The sequence below is a fragment of the Gossypium raimondii genome, chromosome 7 (assembly GCF_025698545.1).
Source record: "Gossypium raimondii isolate GPD5lz chromosome 7, ASM2569854v1, whole genome shotgun sequence".
In the NCBI taxonomy this organism is placed as follows: Eukaryota; Viridiplantae; Streptophyta; class Magnoliopsida; order Malvales; family Malvaceae; genus Gossypium; species Gossypium raimondii.
Window position 1 is genome coordinate 46,640,219 of NC_068571.1, and position 20,211 is coordinate 46,660,429.

Genomic DNA, 20,211 nt, shown 5'->3' on the forward strand with positions numbered 1-20,211 from the left:
CTCAATTTCAAACCTTGTTGTTGCCATATCTAAATGGGCTGATCTTTGAACTTGCTCTGATACCACTTGTTAGGATCATCCCGATTAAGCAACAAGTAACAAAAATAGCGGAATAAATTAAGAAATTGAACACACAAATTTAACGTGGAAAAACCCCTCCAAAGAGGATAAAAAACCACGGGCAAAGATAATTTTACTATAATGGCAAAAGAACAAAGAGTACAAAAGATGGAGATAAAACTAAACCCCAAAAACCCGAAAACAAAGAACCCTCAAAACGTAAACACAAAATTCTCTAAATGTGTTATGAGTTCTAATATCTAATGGGTGTCTTTACTAAGGTTGTAAAAGAGCCTATTTATAGGCTAAATTCATATGTCAAATAATAATAAAATAATCTAAACTAATCTGTGTTTGACTGAAACAAATAAACAGAGTTTAACCAAAAGATTATTTCTCAAATTTTACTGAAAATAGGAGTCATACTTAACAATGTGTAAATACATTTATTTAAAAAATAATAAAAGTCAAAGTTTCTCCTAAAAAGGTAATATTCATGTATGGATAGTTAAATTCTTGATTTTTTTTAATTTTAACCACTGCATGCTATAATTATTTTTTTCAAAAATAATAAATGTAAAAAATTTAATTCTTCCTCGTTGATACAAGGAGGAGGTTATGATGGTTTACCTCAAAGGGTAAAGAGTTATGAAAGAATTAAGATGCTCGAGACATGGCTAAAGTAGGAGAGAATTGGAGTCTTGTTAGGAGAGAAGGTGTTTTTTTTTAAAGATTTGGTAACAAAGCTTTTACATGTAATTAAATTAGTGTATTAGTGAGAATAACTATAAGCGAATAGCTGTCCTTGTCAATGTTGTCAACATGGTGTTAGAACAGGGTTATGATTTTAAATAAAGTATTTATGATTGAAAAAAAATATTTGTAGTGATAATTAAATTTTTAAAATAAAATAAAGTAAATTAGACCATGGCACGATATAGGTCAATTTCTTCTTCTTTTGTCAAAGATTTTGGCTTTAATATATAAGATTCTGAAATTAGTGTATCGTTGATTACTTGCTGACGATTTATAAAATATTTAAGCAAAATTTCCTATGGTTTTCTAAAATAAAGTTTTGCATTTTAGATAAGTAAAATATTTAAGAAAATAATATGATGTATTTATATACATACATCAAAATTATTTTTTTCTAATTTGATTTTATATATAATTATGCCAATGTTTAAGTTATTTAATTTTATTTTTGTTAACGCTATAAATTATAATACTATTCTCGTTTTATTTCTATTAAATCAAAATATTTCTGGTATAAATAAAATAAAAACATTATCTTTGTATTAATGTTAAATATAACACCTATTAAAATATAATATAACTCCACGCATCGCATGAGTTTAAAACTAGTTGCTATTTAAAATCGTATTCTTTAATTTTGAATTTGTATAGTCTATAATATATATATACATATAAGCATGATTTTGAGAAAAATTTTAAACTCACGAGAATATTCTTTATTTTTTATCGTATTACTAAATTAATTTTGAAAATAATTATAATTTAATTTAGATTTATTTATTTATTTATTTATTAAACTACTACCCATAATCCCTCCCCAACCTATAAATAAGGGGATAATGCGCTTCATTGCACTTAAACTCACGTCGTCCTGCATTGACAACAATGCCCATGTCAATCAAGTTAAAACTCAACGGGTAATACAATTTATAATGATTAGTTAAAAAAATTGTACAGATTTTAAGATAGAATTATTACTTGGATAGAACTCTAAGCATAAAATATAGAAATATTTTTTATAATTATTATTATTTTTAAAAAATTTACTTTAAAAATTGTGTTAAATTTTTTTTAATTTGTGTTATTGATACAAAATATAATTTTACTTGAATAGAACTTTAAACATATTGATTATCACTTAATTAATATTAGTGTTATATACTAATTAAAATTAAAATTTAACTTTATAAATGGCATTCGATAATTAGGCATATTCAATTAAGTAGCATCTAAAAAATTAACGATAAAAATTAGAGATTTTAACATTAATAAGTTAGAATTACAAAAGAAAAAAGAAAAGAAAATTAAAGTCATGGTTCTTCAAAGAAGCACCATTGAATCATATTCAAACCAAAAGTTGACATTGGAGAGTGATTGAAGATTATATTATTTGATGAAGAAGTAAATATGATATTACAATATTTTTAAAAAAAAATCTATAAGTTTATTTTATGTGAAACAAATGCTCTTAAAGCAATTTTTTTTATTTATACATTATTTGTTTGGTGTAAAGGTGATCATGGGCTGGGCAGGGTTCGGGCCAGGTTCAGACAAAATTTTAGGGCCATTTTCTAGGAACGTGCCCGGCCAGGCCCAAAATATAGGCCTAAAAATTTGTCCATGCTCGGCTCGGCCCATATTAAATTTTACAACATCAAAATAGCATAAAAAACCTGCAAAATATAATCAACCAACTAGAATATCTATACATTAACCAATCAACATATTTAATTTTATAACAAACTATATTTAAAAATAAAAAATAAATATTTAATATATAATTCGGGTCCGGCCAGGCCCGGGCCAAAAAAAATTTTACCCGAGGCCCAGCCTGTTTTCTAAACGGGCCTTGTTTTTTTCCAAACCCATATTTCGAGCCTATATTTTTACCCGAACCCTCCCATTTTTCAGATGGGCAGTTGGGCCAGGCCAGATAGCCCAACCCATGATCACCTCTAGTTTGGTGCAAGTGAAAATTATTTTGTGGGTTTGTTTCGAAAAGGGAAAAAAATCAAATTTCAACAATTTTTTTAATCACTATTATTATATGTGTTTTTTAATATAGTTTAAATATATTTCTTATTTATCATGAACTATTATTATAATTGCTATATGTTATTTTACCTATTTTTTTCAAATTAATATTATAGTTCACTTTCTTATATAGTTGTAAATTTGTATATTATTTAAAAACTAAGTGAAATTATCATTACCAATGATAAGTGACAATAAATAAAAATATGTTATTTAAAAATTAATTAAAATTAAACGTGTAAATTTACATGCAATGTTAGAAACTAGTCTATTTAAAATCATATATAGGTTAAAATTTTCCATTAGTCCTTGTACTTTACGAAAGTTGTAGATTTAGTCCCTATACTTTATTTTGATAAATTTTAATTACGAAAGTCGTAAGTTTTGAAAAGTATAGGGACTAAAAAAGACCAAATTAAAGTACAGAGACTAAATCCACTACTTTCGTAAAGTACAAGGACTAATAGCAAATTGTAACCTAGGTATAATGACTTATTTGACCCTCTAATTTTACAAAAAAAAGGTCATTTTAGCCCTACATTTAATTTTTCGTCTTTTTTAGCCTTGAGCTTGTGTTGTTTATCAAATCACCCCAAAACAAATGAAAAAAAGTTAATAACTATTAACTTTGTTAACGTGACATACACGTGACAATCCAAGTTGTTTTTTAAAATTTAAAAATATTATTTAATAATCTTAATAAATTTAATAAATTTTAAATATTTTTTTTAAAAATATTTTATTTTTATTTTTTATTTTTTACTTTGAATTTTTTAAATTTTAAAATAATTAATTAATTGTTGGCGTGGCATCCATATGCATGCCACGTTAGCAAATTTAATAGACGTTAATTTTTCTATTTATTTTGGAATGATTTGACAAATAGTACAAACTTAAGAGTTAAAAGAGACGAAAAATTAAATAAAAACTATTTTTTTTTTGTAAAATTAAAGGGCGAAATAAAAGATTATACCTTTAACCAGTTGAGTTGTTAAAACACTAGTAATAAATATGTAAAATTAATGAGTAAAAAGAGAAACACTTAAATTTTCAAAAAAGAAATCATAAACGTATTCTTCCCATCTCATACTAAAATTAATATAGAATATAGTTTTGTATATTAGTATTTAAGCTAGGCATGATAAATATAATTCAGATGTTGCGTGTGGATATTTAAAACAAGTAGCAGAGTAGCATGGGTCAATTACTCCTATTAAATGCATCCACCAACAACCACCGGAATGAATTTAATGGTTTTAGATCAAAAGGTGTGGTGACCTTCAATCATCCCCCATACTTTTTTTCTTTTTAATCCATTCTTCATTATCTATCTAATTCTTCTGTGAACACAAAACCAGCTCTCAAACAAGAAAACTAGTTTTTATTTTAATCCAAGTTTATGATCGTATATGTTTTGCATGGGGTTCTCTTAAAAACCTAAACAAATTTCATTCAATAGCTATTTGATCTCATCATGAGGAATTCAGCAAGCAATGTTATGATGGAGATAGAATCCAATAAACCAGCAGGGAATGGGATGGTGATCGGTGGTTTAAGTCCTTTAAGTGAAAGCTTATGGAGAGAGAAGACTAACACTGAGTTTGTAGGAGATGTATCAGCCAGACTCACTTGGAAAGATCTCACCGTAATGGTAACTCTCAACAACGGTGAAACTCAAAAAGTACTTGAAGGACTCACTGGTTATGCTGAACCAGGTACTTTAACAGCTCTAATGGGTCCTTCAGGCTCTGGCAAATCAACCCTTCTTGATGCGCTTTCAAGTCGTTTAGCTGCCAATGCTTTCCTATCAGGAACCATTCTTCTCAATGGTCGTAAAACCAAGCTTTCCTTCGGGACCGCAGTAAGTAGTGTTGTTTAATCGTTCTAGTCCCTCACTTATTATGTCTTGAATCTTGAATTTCATTTACTTTTGTGTGTGTTTAGGCCTATGTGACTCAAGATGATAACTTGATTGGTACACTGACTGTTCGAGAAACAATCTCTTATTCGGCTCGATTACGTTTGCCTGATAAGATGCCATGGTCCGAGAAGCGAGCACTTGTTGAAAGTACTATTATCGAGATGGGGCTCCAAGATTGTGCCGATACCGTCATCGGGAATTGGCATTTACGTGGGATTAGTGGAGGAGAAAAGAGGAGGGTTAGCATAGCTCTTGAAATTCTAATGAGGCCTAGATTGCTATTTCTTGATGAACCAACCAGTGGACTTGACAGGTTTACTTATATCTCTTTTCTATAGATACTGTGTTTCCGACATAATCTTTTGTTTCAATTGGCTTAACTCCCTAATATAGTAAACTGTTCTTGTTGTTGATTTTGCCCTTTTTTTCTATTTCTTTCCTTTTATCACTTTTTGTAGTGGACTTGGTAAAATGTTTGGTGGTTTTTTACTTGTTTTTGGAATCACTTGTTTAAAGGCTTTTGTATTAAGTAGTAGATTACATTTTGTCTCCCTTACTAAAAAAATGGATAAATAAATCATTCTGTTAAAAAAATTATCCATTTCTACTATTAAAAACTAGTTCATATACATTGTGTCATTATTTGGTTATTTTGTCAATTATGTCAATTTTAACCATACAAATGAATGATTTTTTTAATAAAAGGACCAATTTACTCTGTGATCTAATATACAGAGATCAATTTACTCATTTTTAAATAAGTGAAGCCAAAAATAATGTAATACCTAATATGAGGTCTATATGATATTTTTACCCAATATAGATATATTTTGGGCACATATCCTCAATATGTTTATGATAATGCAAGATTTAGTTTGATGATGCAAGATTTATTATTGAACTTTACCAATTTATTATTTTGATTTTCAAAGTTAGTGTTTGTTTGATATGTTCTAAAAGGAATCTTCTAGGTCCTAGAGAACCTTCTTTAAGTTTTACCCTTATGGTTTAATTGCTAAAAGCTTAATTACCATTTAAAGCTTCGTTTGGAAGAATGGAAAGGAGTTCTCATCTTAATTTTGAAAATAAATTCCTTTGTCTTTGAGTTAAATATTACGAATTAATTCAATACTAATTTCATTTACAAAATATTAAAAATAATATCATGGGTCAAATATTAATTTGACTAAAGAAAATATTAAAATTAAAATTTAAATGATTAATAAATATTATTATAAAGTATTTTCATCTTTTCATACACTTATATGTTGTGAAGTAGAAGATGCTTTTAAAAATTTTGATAGTATTTATTATTGTTATTAAAATGTATTTTGAGAAGATGTCTATTATAGAAATGATATCGTGAAGTAGAAGATTTAATAGGTAATAAAAAAAGTGATTTCTTGAAAATTAAAAGCTAAATATTTTGACTTGGGTTAAATTTCGGTTTAAAATCAAGATTTAATTTGAAAAGCTGCTTATTGACCAAATTTTTATTTAGGTTGAAAATAATTTTGAATGTGAATGATAAACCATGCATACTCAACCTACCATTTTAACCAAGTTATATATAATACTTAGGGTTTATTTATCACCGGTTGTATCATAATACAATATTTATTAAAAAACTTTTAATGAGGTGTATTCCAATGTCTTAACCTACAATTGTTTCTTACATTATGTATACAAAATGGCAGTGCTTCGGCATTTTTCGTAACCCAGACATTACGAGGGCTGTCAAGAGATGGTAGAACAGTGATTGCTTCAGTCCATCAACCCAGTAGTGAAGTGTTTGAGCTATTTGATCAGTTGTATTTGCTGTCAGGGGGCAAAACTGTTTATTTTGGTCAAGCATCTGAAGCATACGAGGCAACACTTTTCTTCTGAGCTCTGCTTCCTTCTTTATAGATATACATTGGATATTTACTAACATACTCTTTATTGAATTGTGGATAATGCATGCAGTTCTTTGCTCGAGCTGGATTTCCATGCCCTGCCTTGAGAAACCCATCTGATCATTTTCTTAGATGTATCAATTCTGATTTTGACAAGGTTAAGGCTACTCTTAAAGGTTCCATGAAATTACGGGTATCTCCTTCATTTCCCTTTCTTTACTATTCCTTCCTACTTTGCTACATTCCACATTTATATGACTGAAATCCCTTTCTTTACTTATAGAATGCCTTATTTATGTTGGTAATTGCTTTATAATCAGTTCGAGGCAAGCGATGATCCACTTGAGAAAATAACCACAGCCGAAGCCATCCGAAAACTTACTGATTTCTACCGAACATCTCAACAATGTTACGCTGCAAAGGAAAGGGTTGATGAGATATCCAAAGTTGTAAGTAGTTTAATACCCACCTCTCCTTGCATTGGTTTCCATTGATAGTTATTGGCAGTTGAATCATGTTTTTTGGTATATTGCAGAAAGGAACCGTGTTAGATTCTGGAGGCAGTCAAGCTAGCTTCTTGATGCAGTCATACACTTTAACCAAACGCTCATTCATCAACATGTCCAGAGACTTTGGCTATTATTGGCTGAGACTACTAATATATGTTGTAGTCACTGTCTGTATTGGAACCATTTATCTCAATATTGGAACCAGCTACAACTCAATTCTGGTACTGTCTTATAAGTGCTAGTAGAACAACAGCTTTTTGTTTTTTTTTTCTCTAGAAATTGTGCTTATTAATCAGCTTTATTATCTTATGTACCAGGCAAGGGGTTCATGTGCATCTTTTGTTTTCGGTTTTGTCACATTCATGTCAATTGGTGGGTTCCCTTCTTTTGTAGAGGACATGAAGGTGAGTACTCATATGATCGACGGTAAAAGTACCGTGAAGGAAGTAAGGATCGAATTGCAATTTGTCCCCTCTACTCAAAATATGAGTAAATTAGTTCATGTACAATAGATGAAACAACAAACTGGTCCTTCTATTAAAATTTCATTCATTTCTACTGTTAAAAACTGGCCCCTGTTCGTCAACAAGAGGTGCACGTGGCACACCATGTGTAACTGTTAGTTATTTCATCAGCCACACCTATTTTTAACACATGACATGGATAAAAAAATTAACTAAAAAGATCAATTTGCTCTTTGATTTAACGTACAGGGACTAATTTGCTAATTTTTTAGTAAAGAAGGTAAATTGCAATCTGACTTCCATGACAAAGGGGGCAATGCAATGGCCTTTGCCCCCAAAAATGGTAGATTTATCATTTAATCCCTCAATTTTAAAAAATTACATGTTAGTATAATGATAAAATTATATTTTAGTCCCCCAATAATTTATGATTCATCATTGGCCCCTGGCTTCGTCCCTGTTTTGTAGGTTTTTCAAAGGGAAAGGTTAAATGGGCACTATGGTGTTACCGCATTTGTTATTGGGAATACAATCTCAGCTATGCCATTCCTCATTGTGATCACTTTCATCTCTGGAACTATTTGTTACTTCATGGTTCGTCTTCACCCGGGTTTGGAACATTATTTGTTCTTCGTATTGTGCCTTTATGCTAGTGTTACTGTGGTTGAGAGCTTGATGATGGCCATAGCCAGTATTGTCCCTAATTTTCTGATGGGTATTATCATAGGAGCAGGGATTCAGGTTTGTCTTACTTTCACAATTATCCCTTTTTTTACTAACGTTTATTAGGAAGGATTACACAATAGTTGTGTTTTGTTGCAGGGAATATTCATGCTTGTTTCTGGGTACTTCAGGCTCCCCAATGATATCCCAAAACCTGTCTGGCGTTACCCAATGTCCTACATCAGCTTCCATTTCTGGGCTCTACAGGTGAAGTACCAAATGAAATTGTTCCAGTGGAAAAATAGTACTTTTTCCCCATTAAAATTTATAAAATTATAAGTTAGCAAATGGCTAAATTGCATTTTGGCCCCTTAAAAATGATAAAATTTAATTTAATCTTTTAAAAATTATAAAGATATAAAGCTAATGCAACATAAAAATACATATATTAATTCTGCTCCCCAAAATATAAGTTTTGGCTTCGCCTTAGTTGTTAGGATTTAAGAATGGTTGATGGAACCAGCGTGAAATCAGAAATTTTTTTTTTGGGGTGCAGAATTGAGTAATTTATTCTTATGAGAGCTAAAATACAATTTCATCATTGTATTAGCTTATAAATTTATAATTTTTAAAGTGTTAAATTACATTATTATCAATTTTGGAGGAGGCAAAGTGCAATTTAACCATTTATTAATTTATAATTTTATAAATTGAAAGGAGTCAAACTAATATTTTCACTTACCATTTATTAACTTATAATTTTATCATGAGTGTTTCCCTAAAATGGGAAATATCACTTTAGACCTTTCTAACTTTTATAAAATTATAAGCTAGTAAATGGTCAAATTGTAATTTGCCCCTAAAAATGATAAAATTTTAGTTTAATCTTTTAAAAATTATAAAGATATACCCTAACACGATGATGAAATTATATTTTAGCTCTCATAAAAATATATAACTTAATTTCACCCTTTCAAAATAATTTCTGACTTCACCCCAATTGTTAAGATTTAAATACTGGTTGATGGGACCCCAATATTTGGCCTATTGGCCGTGTTTACCCCATAGCCATAGCTCACATCGTGGGTTTGAATAATAATGTGTTCAGTGATTTACTTCTGCCATGGTTGCTTTGTAGGGGATTGATGCAATTGGCTCATTACTAACACTGGTTTTTTTTTTTCAGGGGCAATACCAAAATGATCTAAAGGGATTGCTATTCAAGAACCAGTCCCCAGAGCTTCCCCAGATCCCTGGTGAATACATACTGGAAAACGTGTTCCAAATCAATGTAAGACGGTCCAAGTGGATCGATCTGAGTGTTATATTCAGCATGATCATAATATATCGAATCATATTCTTCTTGATGATAAAGATCAGTGAGGATGTTACACCATGGATCAGAGGTTTGATAGCCAGGAGAAGGATGCAACAGAAGAATGGAATACAGAACACGACGGTGGCACCTGATGGTCTCACCCAGTCACCTTCCTTGAGAACATACGTAGCTACCACAAGGGATAAAAGATAGATTTTAGGTTCATGCTTAGATTTTAGGTTCATGCTTCGCATGCTATCTCACATCATTAACATCTCTTCCTTAGGCTTTACTTCTTTTTTTTTTTGTTATTATCTATTCTATATATAAAATGGTGGGTTAAATTAATGTTACGAGGTAATTAATACTATTATGAGGATATATCTTTTCATTTTTTTTTATGTAATCTTTGAATAAAACAGCTAAAAAACATTATTTGAAAATCATTTACAAGAGATGGTAAAACTCAAATTTCCCAATAGATTTTGAATTCATCTGCTCTAAGTGAAGTGAATTTTTTTTTTGAAAAGCGGACGTGGGACGTGATGCGATGGGATAATTTTTTTTGACACCTCATTTCATTATATGGAATTACAATTTTATAATTGCATATATATATAATTATTAAAAAGGTAAAAATGTAATAATATGTTATAGAAAAATTCATATGTTTTATGTTTTGATATTTTTTTTTTATGAATTATGTTTAAATATTTACTTGCCTTGAAAAATATTGAAAATATTAAAGATAAGTTGCAAAAGTTTAATCGAAGCAAAACAAGGTGGGGTGAAGATGGATGCATCTAACATCTATTGAGGTGATAATAGTTTTCAAGATTATACATCCATAATGGAGTGGGTGGATGGTGGAGCAGAGTGACGATTGTGAAGCAGTGACAAATTTAGTTTGCCCCGCTCTATTATCATCCTAACCAACAAATTTATATAGAAATCTTTTACTACTCCACCCATAGCCATTTGTTGAAATAATTTTATAAATATATTTTTAATATAGAATATTTATGTTGTTTAACTTAATCAAACTAAATTTTTAAGTCTGAATCAAAATTATCAGATTTACTTTTAATTATCAATACATATTTAAATTAAATAAATCAATAAATCCTATGAGTTTACATTTGATGCACAACAAGTCTAACTAAATGACCTCATCTTAATCTCATGGCAAAAGTGGGGACAAAGAGGCAGGCATGAGCCTTAGCCCTAAACAATATACAAGAAAGGTAAGAGGGATCATTTAAAGAATCTGAACGGTGAAGGGTTGCAAATCAATGAGAAGAAGTTGTCTGATTTGTATGACGATTCGACTATCAAGAAGTCATAACAAAGTTGGAAGTCTAAGAGTTAAGAGTTGGATTTGGTGATTTCAGAGCATTTTCTGAAAAAATAAAGGCCAAAATTAGATCTAGTGGCTCGAAAACTGTTTTGATGCACTGATATTAACATAATAGGTTGCTTTAATTGCCTTAACACTCGAATAATGATAAATCTCGAGTTTAACATCACATATACCTTCGATTTTTTTTCTTCACAACTCCATTTTGTTGTGGAGCTTTCGGTATTAAAACTCGATGAATAATACTTATTTAATCATAGAAGGTTAGAAATTCACCGTTCTCGAACTCCTTCCCATAGTCACTTCTGATTCTGATCACCTTACCAATCAACTAATTGTTCTTATTCATGAGCTTGATGCATTAACTTCTTTAAGACTCCAATGATCTTTGACATTTCCTTAAAAAATTCATACAGACAAATACATGGGCTTTTTGTTTGCATAGGACCCATTAGATCCATATGAAGTAACTATATTGATATGTTGCAGCATTTTGTGTCACCTAATGTTGTTTTCCATTCATGCAATCTCCATAAGGATTTGTTACTACTCCATCAAGTTTAGGTAGCCTTCGTATTGCATCATATCTAACTATTCTTTCGAGACTTTTATAATCCACATGGTCGAGTTGTTGATGCCACATTTCAAGGTCTTGTTTCCACTTCATGGAATCCAATGTCCTAGCTCCTTCCATGATTTGCTTACTGGTTTGATCCGTTACCTCACATCCTTCCTTTGGGAACTTTACATGAAGTCCTTGATCACACAAATGAATGATTCTAAGCAGGATTTTTTTTAGTCCTTCAACTGGAAACATGTTCTTCAACTCAAGTAAATCCATCAATATTTAGAATTCCCTTACCAAGAATCCTTCCTTTCTTCTCATCATCAAATGTGACTCTTTCGTAGTGATTGTTGTAAGTCTTTTAGGACTTCTTTCCCTTTAATCATATGTCTCGAACATTCACTATCAAAGAAATACGAGCAGCAATCAGATATTTTGTATTTTTTCTGCCTCTAATCTTATTTCCACCGATATCCCCTCGTTGTTCTTGGTTTTTATGTAACATAGTTGCAACATCTCAGATCATTAAGAAGTTTGTAGCAATTTGGTTCAACGTGACCAATCATACTAGAATAATGGCATATTGGCTCTCTTTTCTACTTGATCTCTTTGGTCTGAGATATCTCTTTCTAAAGAGAAGTTTTAGCAACTTCTTAGTCTCTATTCTACTGGAAGCAAGAATTTTATTAAGCTTTTAGCTTCTGGCTCCTGCCTTCTTCAAGATGGCTTGAGCAACAACTACGCTTCACGATCTTCTATAAGAATATACTTTTTATTTTCATTCTTTAAGCCAAATATCTCATTTTTTTAAGGATTCATTGACTTTGGAAACGAAGTCCCATTTGCTCAGCATCACCATTGAATTCTTCTAAATCTTACTTGGCGGAAATGTTTATAGTCTCTGATTTTACTATAAATGCAACATAGTTGCCAATGTGCTCTTCATCTTCTCCTCATCACTCCATGTTATATTAAAAGACTTGTTTTGTTAGTGTTGCCATTGTATACAGTTCTTTTTCTCCTTGGGTTTTTTCTCTTTAACATTTAACCTTTATTATTCCTGCTAAGAATATGTCCTACATCTTCACTCTTATTCGTCTACTGGAATTTTCTAAAGATTTTATTAAAATTCTGTGAGAAGTGAAAATTGTTTTTACAATTCTTTTGTTGAGGCAGATGTTGCAACGGAGGTTTTGATATTCAGGGCTATGCTTCAGTCAACTTTAATCTCTTTAAGGTTCATCTCAAAAGTTGGTAAGAAACCAATCAATTCATCTATTCTCAGGGTGTCAGATATATTTTGCCTTAATGACTCCAACAACAAATGGTTTTGGCAAAGACCTCCTCACCTTTCACATTAATTTGACATTTGAATGTTTCACCAACAACAAATGCTTCATTAACGATATTACATAACTTAGCATAAAAATTAGATGTCTAAAATTTTCGAACCTAAGCCTCTTGCAAAAACAGATTTTGAAATGTGCATGAATTCTTGAAGACCTGTGCATGAATTCTTGAAGACCTTACTCATTGAATATTGCATTCAGAAAAGCTGACATTCTTGTACACCTACCGATTCAGGAATTGTTCCAACCTTAATCTAATGCACTTTTAAGTGAAACTACATCACAAAATCGGTTCTTCCTACACAGAACAAATTAATCTCTCTAATAAACAACTCAAAATGCTTCTGATTCTGCACTCAAACAAAGGTTCCTCAAAGAACATATTTGTGCTCATTTAATACACACCCGACAATGAGAGATAAACATTCTTTTTATAAGCACTTAATCCAGTTATTGTGATTGTTTGGGATAAAGTAAGCCTATAAGAATTTCCAAAATACACAATATTAATTCCTTTACCATCTCGGTCAATCTCCTCAATTTACAAAAGAATACCACTCCCATTTTATCAGATTCCTATATCTAGTTTCCATTTTTACAAACAAATCACCTAACTTTGCTGCCGCTAAAAAGAGAAAACTCAAAAGGTCACAATTCAAAATTGGCAAAAATTAGAAAACTCGAAATACCCAAAATATTACATTGCAATGATGCAACATACAGTGTCGATTTTTTATTTTCAACAAACTGCACAAACATAAATTAATTAAAATAACAATTTCAGCTGCTAATGAGTTCTGAGATATGGTCCATTTCTCTACATGCTTAAGCAATACAGTGTTTATTGTTATATATACCAAGGGAAATCAGTGGTAAAAGGTCATTTCATTTCATCATTAAGAAACTATGATAACTACTAAATAGTTCCAATGTCCAATTACCTTCCTACGGTTCCTGGTGGTTCCCAGCCTACACTGCTCAGTTCTTATGTAGTAGATCATAGAAAACCTTCAGCTTTCTACAGTCCAAGATGCATAAGGCCTGCATAGCATATATTTATTTTTACCCAAACAATTCAGTTCTTATGAAGTAGATCATAGAAAACCTTCGACTTTCCATAGTCCGAGATGCACAAGGCCTGCATTGCATATACATATATATATATACACCCGAACAATCTTTCAGTAAAACAAATACAAAAAAAAAAAAATTTAATTTGTTCTGATCACAAAAAGTTCTCATACTTGATTCACTTGAAATGTTCCATATTTGAAAGATCCAAATTCCAAAAAAAAAAAAAAAAACACACAAACCCAACTCTTACCCAAACTAAAAATGAAACAAAAAGTTTAAGACAGAAGACCAACTCTATCCGCACAATTAACCAATTGACTTCATCTTTCCCTGTGACAATAAGAACAAAAAATTGTATCAAATATCTGCAGTTCTGCACCTTTAAAGGGATCTTCACACCTATCTCATTCATTCTTATGAGAATTTACTTCATTATATTTATAAGGGTGTTTAGCAGAGATGTCGGAAAAATAACACAAAACGGTGTAAGAATAGGATAATGTAATTTTAAACCCTTTTTTATATTTACTTGGAGAGGATAGGGTCAGAAAAATGTTTTATTTATTATTTATTTATTATGTTTGGTATAAGAAAAGGCCTCAGACTGATAAAGGGAAGGGATGCAGATACTGGAATTCAAACTCCAAACCTGCTAAATACCACATCTTAGGAACCAATTGAATTAAGCACCAGTTTAAACATGTTTTATTTCAATCCTATGGAATAGTAATATGTACACCCATATTGAAGTTCCCAATATCTGCAAATTTGGAAGCTGCTTACACATTTAAGTTTATAACTAATCAAGCACAAGCATGTTATCAATATGACGCATAAATATGCATAAGTTTCTTTCTTCCTTTTTTTGTGTCTCATAGTTACAGCTATACTGGTTAATATCGATATTCAAAAAGTTTGTGGAGCTCACCTTGCTCGAACAAGTTCAAGTGGGAGAGTTTCCATTGCCATCTGAAATTTGAAAAGACAGATTTAGATGCAGCAAAAAGATTCACTTTGGAAAGAAACCTGGAATAATACTTACCCATAATCTTGGAGTTAGTGGATCAGATTTTGGATGTAATCTGGATAATTCAGACTGAAAGAAGATGACTATTGCAACTTTGAATTCGATAGAGAATGGACTGCACAGAATATTTCAGAACATATACACAAATTACATAGAAAATAGTTATAAGAATGATATCAATTGTGAAAACTATTATCATGAAGAAATGTGAACACATAATTCTTGTTGCCTGCTTAAAATTATTGATAAATTAACCAATATTGCTGTAACGACTTTATTGAAATGTCTACTTTCACATTCATTTTAATTGCAAAACTGTATTTCTATGCAAACACATCAGGATCTGGTAATCTACTGTAAATTTTAACAAGTATGATTGAATTTATCAAGGTAAGATAATCTTTAAGCAGTCTCTATCAGATTGACAATGACTATAGTGAGAATATGTATAGGTTTAAAATGACTTAATAAATATTAATATTACTAGGGCCTGGCAGCAAAAAGAAAAAGTTATTCTAGAAAGGAACTTGGATGATGAATTCCCAAGAAAGACTAATAGATGTATTACAATCAGAATAATCTCTAAGAGATTATTAGAAATTAGATTAGCTTGTTCCCAATCTTTTATATACCAAGTTCCTCTTCGTTAAAAGATTTCTACGCTCACAGCCAGATATGACCTGGGCATACACTCCTAAGCAACCTCCAAATAGAAGGAAGCTTAATTCTAGGGTGAGAACCTGGTTTATTGGTTAATAAGTTCACAAAAGTTTGTAAACTATCTTTAACGAAACATCTGAAAGCTGAAAAAGCCCTGCTCCCCAGAAAATTAGGTAGTCTACAACTGGTTGATGTTCACTCATCAAATTATATTCCACACAATGGGGAACAGGTCTGCATCAAGATATTAAAGATAGACCACACCAATGCAAAAGGCCTTATATCCTAATAAGGGAGGAAAATAGCCAAGAAGATGCTTTTTATTTTTTTCATCTAAATTTGTTAGTTTTGCATCATTTTTTGGTGAAAGATATTGCAGAAGTTATCAATATCTGCCACATTCCAACCTCTTAGGTTTCAGCCCCTTTACCTTGCTATGCAGTATATCCATTATTTGTAAACAAGCAGAAAATATCCTATTAACATAGAAAGCATACTCTAAAATATGGTAATTTATCAAGTTAGCATGCCAAGAAGTTCCCTATAATTTACTTAACATTTTCATTTAGAAGTCATAGATAATGATACTCATTTGATCACTGGTTAGTTACAAAGTTTACCAGGATAAAACACAGTCACTTGCATGCATTTGCAACTTACCCGGCTAAAACAGTTGGACAAGTCAAAAGACGGGGTAATACAACATATATTGGCAAAGTCATATTGCGACAGACATCTCCATCTGCTATCTAGAAGAGAATAAGTGAAAGATGTTACATGATACATCAACTGATTTTTTTCTTTTCATCCGAGATATATCAAATGAATAAACAGTTACAGTGAGTGAGAAGAATTGCACCTGTGTAGTCTGTATCAAAGAAGTTTCAGTGATGATTTTTTCCCCAAGAAGAACTGACTCTACACGAAGTAAGTGAATGTCAATAGAACAAATGGGAAGCACAGATGCTTCCACTGTTAGTTCTCCACTGAGAGGTTCAAGCATCGAACATTGCGTGGATATTCTTCCTGTGATACGAAAGCCACCTATTGAGCCAAACATCCAGTCAGCGTGGGTTAATGAAATCACCATATAAGAATTCAAATGCAATGATGTTGAAGTTCTACATCATTTGATCTCTTACAAATGTAACTATGAAAAATATACCGAACATTCCCTGCTTTAAATTTTGAATGATGCTAGAGCAAGAACATGGGAAATAGCAAAAACCTGATTTCAGTTCTGGAAGTATAGGATGTCTTTGAGTGTCCTGAGTAATGTAAAAGATAACCATCTCAGGAGAAATTGGTGGATTAAGAAGATCAGCTGCAAAGATGTCACAAAAGACAAAGCCCATTTAATTTATTTCATGTTGATATAATTGAGAAGAAGACTTTAAACTGAGCCATGCCTTTATCACTTTCTACTATGAATTCCACTGTAGCAGATAATGATTTGTGCAGGTATCCTCTCATTATATCTACAGTTGCCAAATACTGTAACATGATTGATTAAAATAAATAAAGAGTCCAATAGTGACTGAACAACAAGATTAAACAGAGAGATTTCTAGGATAAGAAAATAGTCACCTGGATGCTAATATTGGTTCCATGGAAGGTCTCATAAAACCTTTCTGAATTATCTTCTTTAGGATTCCGCAGAGTTATAGAGAAAGGTATCTGTCACAACAAACAAGCATGACTTCTAATGGACATATGTGGTACTTGCAGTTGATAAAAAATATGAGAATCAACCATCAAGGGCAGAAAACTAATTAAAAGATAGTTGCATCAACCATGTTTTGTTAAACTCTTGTTGCCAGCACACAAACCAGAATTCGGCCCTTCTAGTTTTTAGTAGAAATGTGGTGTTTAGGCCTCTCAGCTCTCTCAAAGGTTAGAATTTATGGTAGGGGCCGTGATTCATGCTCAAGTACCACTATTACAGAGTTGTATTTTTGCATTGAACTTGTTAAACTCTCACTTAAGCATACAGTAGTTGGCGTGAGTTGTCTTCCTCTTAGTTCAAAAACTAAAAATAAATAAACATATGTAAATCCTGTATACGGCAATAATATACATTGCAAAGGAAAAAAAGAGTAAGAAATAAAAGGGAAAATTGAAATACAATTTGCACAAGTACACAAACATAAGGGAACTATAAATTTCATATTGATGTACTACCTCTGTTGTACCTGAAACAATTTTCCCAGATGGTCTAATCTCAAGGGTCCTACTCCTGTAAAGATAAGAAGAAGAATAACTTCTAAATATATTTGCATAGGTTCAACATAAGAAGTGCTTGAGAAAATTAATATAAGTCATACACACATGATGAATTTGGAATAACCCTTGGGTTATTTTGAGAACTACCACAAGTAATAGTCTAAGTAAAAGGATTTCCATAATGCATGTAGCGAGTACACCTCCAAGCTTCGGTAAGAAAATAATGCAGAAAGAAAGTGAAAATGATACCGTTACTATCAAAGAAGTGCTTCTAATAAAGACTTCAAGCACCCTATGTTGAAGCCTAACACCTATGCAGGACAAGGTTTCCTAGGCACAGTTGGTCTAGAGCCAAAAATATGGGATTAGGAATAAAAGCTTCAAATAACATGACTAGCTCCTAAGCCATTTCAGCTGTTAAAGAGAAGTACCGCCCATTATTTTCCAAAGCTAACCACATAAAATGTTAAAGCATCGAGAACAATACCATCATGTATACATGTGTAACTATCGAAGGTGTGAGGCCTTGAGATCGAAATCCCAAACTTTCTAAATCATAAGAACCATCCCCTATTAATTGTTTCATTTACCAATGTTCCCAACACCAAACTAGCTACCATTTAACCGTACGTTACTTAGAAGTTGATTCCTCTCTCTTGACAATATAGACTTGATATTAAATTTCAACATCATTTGCTCAATTATTTGAAATACAAAATAAGACACTGCTATACATAATTCAGCTTTCTTCCCATCCATCCTAAACAAATCAAATGCCAATTTTTACAACTTAAGCAAATGTCTGGGTCAGTTAGCAATTATAGTTAAGTAGGAATGATGAGAGATAATCGAAAAAATAAATCTATCTAAAATACAAGCGTACGTAGACAAACTGAGATTAGCTAAACGCTTAAAGGGATTCAGGCACAATTCGAAATCAGATTTTAGTAAAGAAGGCTGCATATTGTTGAGGTAAACTTTCATGTTTGATTTCAATTAGCCCACCTGTGTTAGAGATGGTGATTTAATATCATAATCATAAGTAAGCAAAATAAAAATAAACGTACAGGATGGTAATTGGTTTGACAACACCATAAAAGGACTCGATGACTCCTGCCGATCCTCCCCGAACCTTCAAACAGGAAAGATGAGGAAAAGAAAGAAAGAATAGTCCCATAAAACTCTGGTAGCGTGATATCTGGCAACAAATAAAGTGGTTACAGAAATTGAAAAACCTGGAGGTTGACTGAGCCGTTGATGGCCATGCGAATTCCATAGTGAGAAATGGAAGATGCAGACTTCACCAAGATTTTGCCTTCAAGAGGCTCCTATAAGGCAACATAAAATCCATCGTTAATCACTTTAGTTTTAATCCATTGCGGAAAATAGGGAAAGAAAGAGAGAAACACGCACGGAGGGGCGATAGATGCGGTTGGGTCGGGAGAGTGAGAGGTCTATTTTTGTTGACATCGCATCTATGGAAGCTTCAACAACTCCTGTAGAATAGATGAAGGATACCCAAAAAAAAAAAAAACAGAAACGGTATGACAAAAAGATTGGAAAGGAGAAGCCATAAATTTGGTAACTTCTAAGCTTTTTAACGTGGGTAAATTGCCACATACTTCCCTAAACTTTGTTTAAAATTACGATTCAATCACCCAATTCTTTTAAGTTATTAACTATCAATAACATTATCGGATTGTTATAAAATGAGACTCAAATTAACCATTAAAGTTACAATTGTCAAGCATCTCCAGACGATATGCATGCATTGTTGGAACTATTGTGAGCAATAACATCACTAGCATCCTCCTATCTTATAGCTCGTGAACATCTATCATAAATGAGTGTTGACTACAATATTTCGAGTAAAACTCACTAACATTCATTGTTGATTGAACCTTCGACATTATTGACGCCTAATTATAGAAACCAGGATAAGTGCCACTAATATTCAGTATTGTCAAATTCCCTAGCATTATGGAGGTCTAGGTATAATATTCGTGGAAAGGACACGAACTACCCGATAGTGATTAAATATTTGATCCATATGCATGCCTCGGAATAGCTAATATTCTCGCAATATTGGATACCTATACACAATATTAGGCATACCTTCCACCTCAACCGACAACTCCATTGAAACATCCTCACTTTTTCGATGCCCAAACACCATAGCCTCAATATCTTCATTATCGTTCAAATACACTGTAATGTATTTACAAACTCTTCTAGTGGACCTCAAGAATCTAGACTCCATGCTAAAGATGCACTTAATACTCTTCCTGAGGATCCTTATTTTCATGTTATCTAGAGAAGCATCATTCTTAAAGATT

At 31.8% G+C, this 20,211-nt stretch overlaps 2 protein-coding genes across 3 annotated transcripts; one reads left to right on the forward strand and one right to left on the reverse strand.

The window, feature by feature from the left end:
• The first annotated feature begins 4,150 nt into the window (after positions 1-4,150).
• LOC105787136 (ABC transporter G family member 11) lies at positions 4,151-10,101 on the forward strand. The gene is made up of 10 exons (XM_012613579.2): positions 4,151-4,711; positions 4,795-5,084; positions 6,469-6,640; positions 6,737-6,859; positions 6,987-7,115; positions 7,202-7,396; positions 7,493-7,579; positions 8,108-8,380; positions 8,462-8,569; positions 9,489-10,101. The coding sequence occupies exons 1-10, from the start codon at positions 4,325-4,327 to the stop codon at positions 9,831-9,833; spliced, it is 2,109 nt and encodes a 702-aa protein (XP_012469033.1). The 5' UTR covers positions 4,151-4,324; the 3' UTR covers positions 9,834-10,101.
• Positions 10,102-13,577: 3,476 nt separating this feature from the next.
• LOC105787109 (uncharacterized) lies at positions 13,578-19,424 on the reverse strand. Of its 2 annotated transcripts, XR_001131454.2 has the most exons (13): positions 19,289-19,424; positions 19,111-19,203; positions 18,943-19,007; positions 17,834-17,888; positions 17,240-17,329; positions 17,062-17,146; positions 16,881-16,976; positions 16,512-16,696; positions 16,313-16,401; positions 15,008-15,107; positions 14,894-14,934; positions 14,216-14,295; positions 13,578-14,029 (listed from the first exon to the last, which is right to left on the reverse strand). XR_001131454.2 is itself a non-coding variant. In XM_012613566.2 (12 exons), exons 1-12 carry the CDS (start codon positions 19,343-19,345, stop codon positions 14,286-14,288), a joined length of 966 nt encoding a protein of 321 aa, XP_012469020.2. In that variant the 5' UTR covers positions 19,346-19,424; the 3' UTR covers positions 14,117-14,285. The 2 variants fall into 2 exon arrangements, 1 of the variants encoding a protein (XP_012469020.2); XM_012613566.2 differs by lacking the exon at positions 13,578-14,029 and having other exon boundaries at positions 14,117-14,295.
• Between the last annotated feature and the right edge of the window lie 787 nt (positions 19,425-20,211).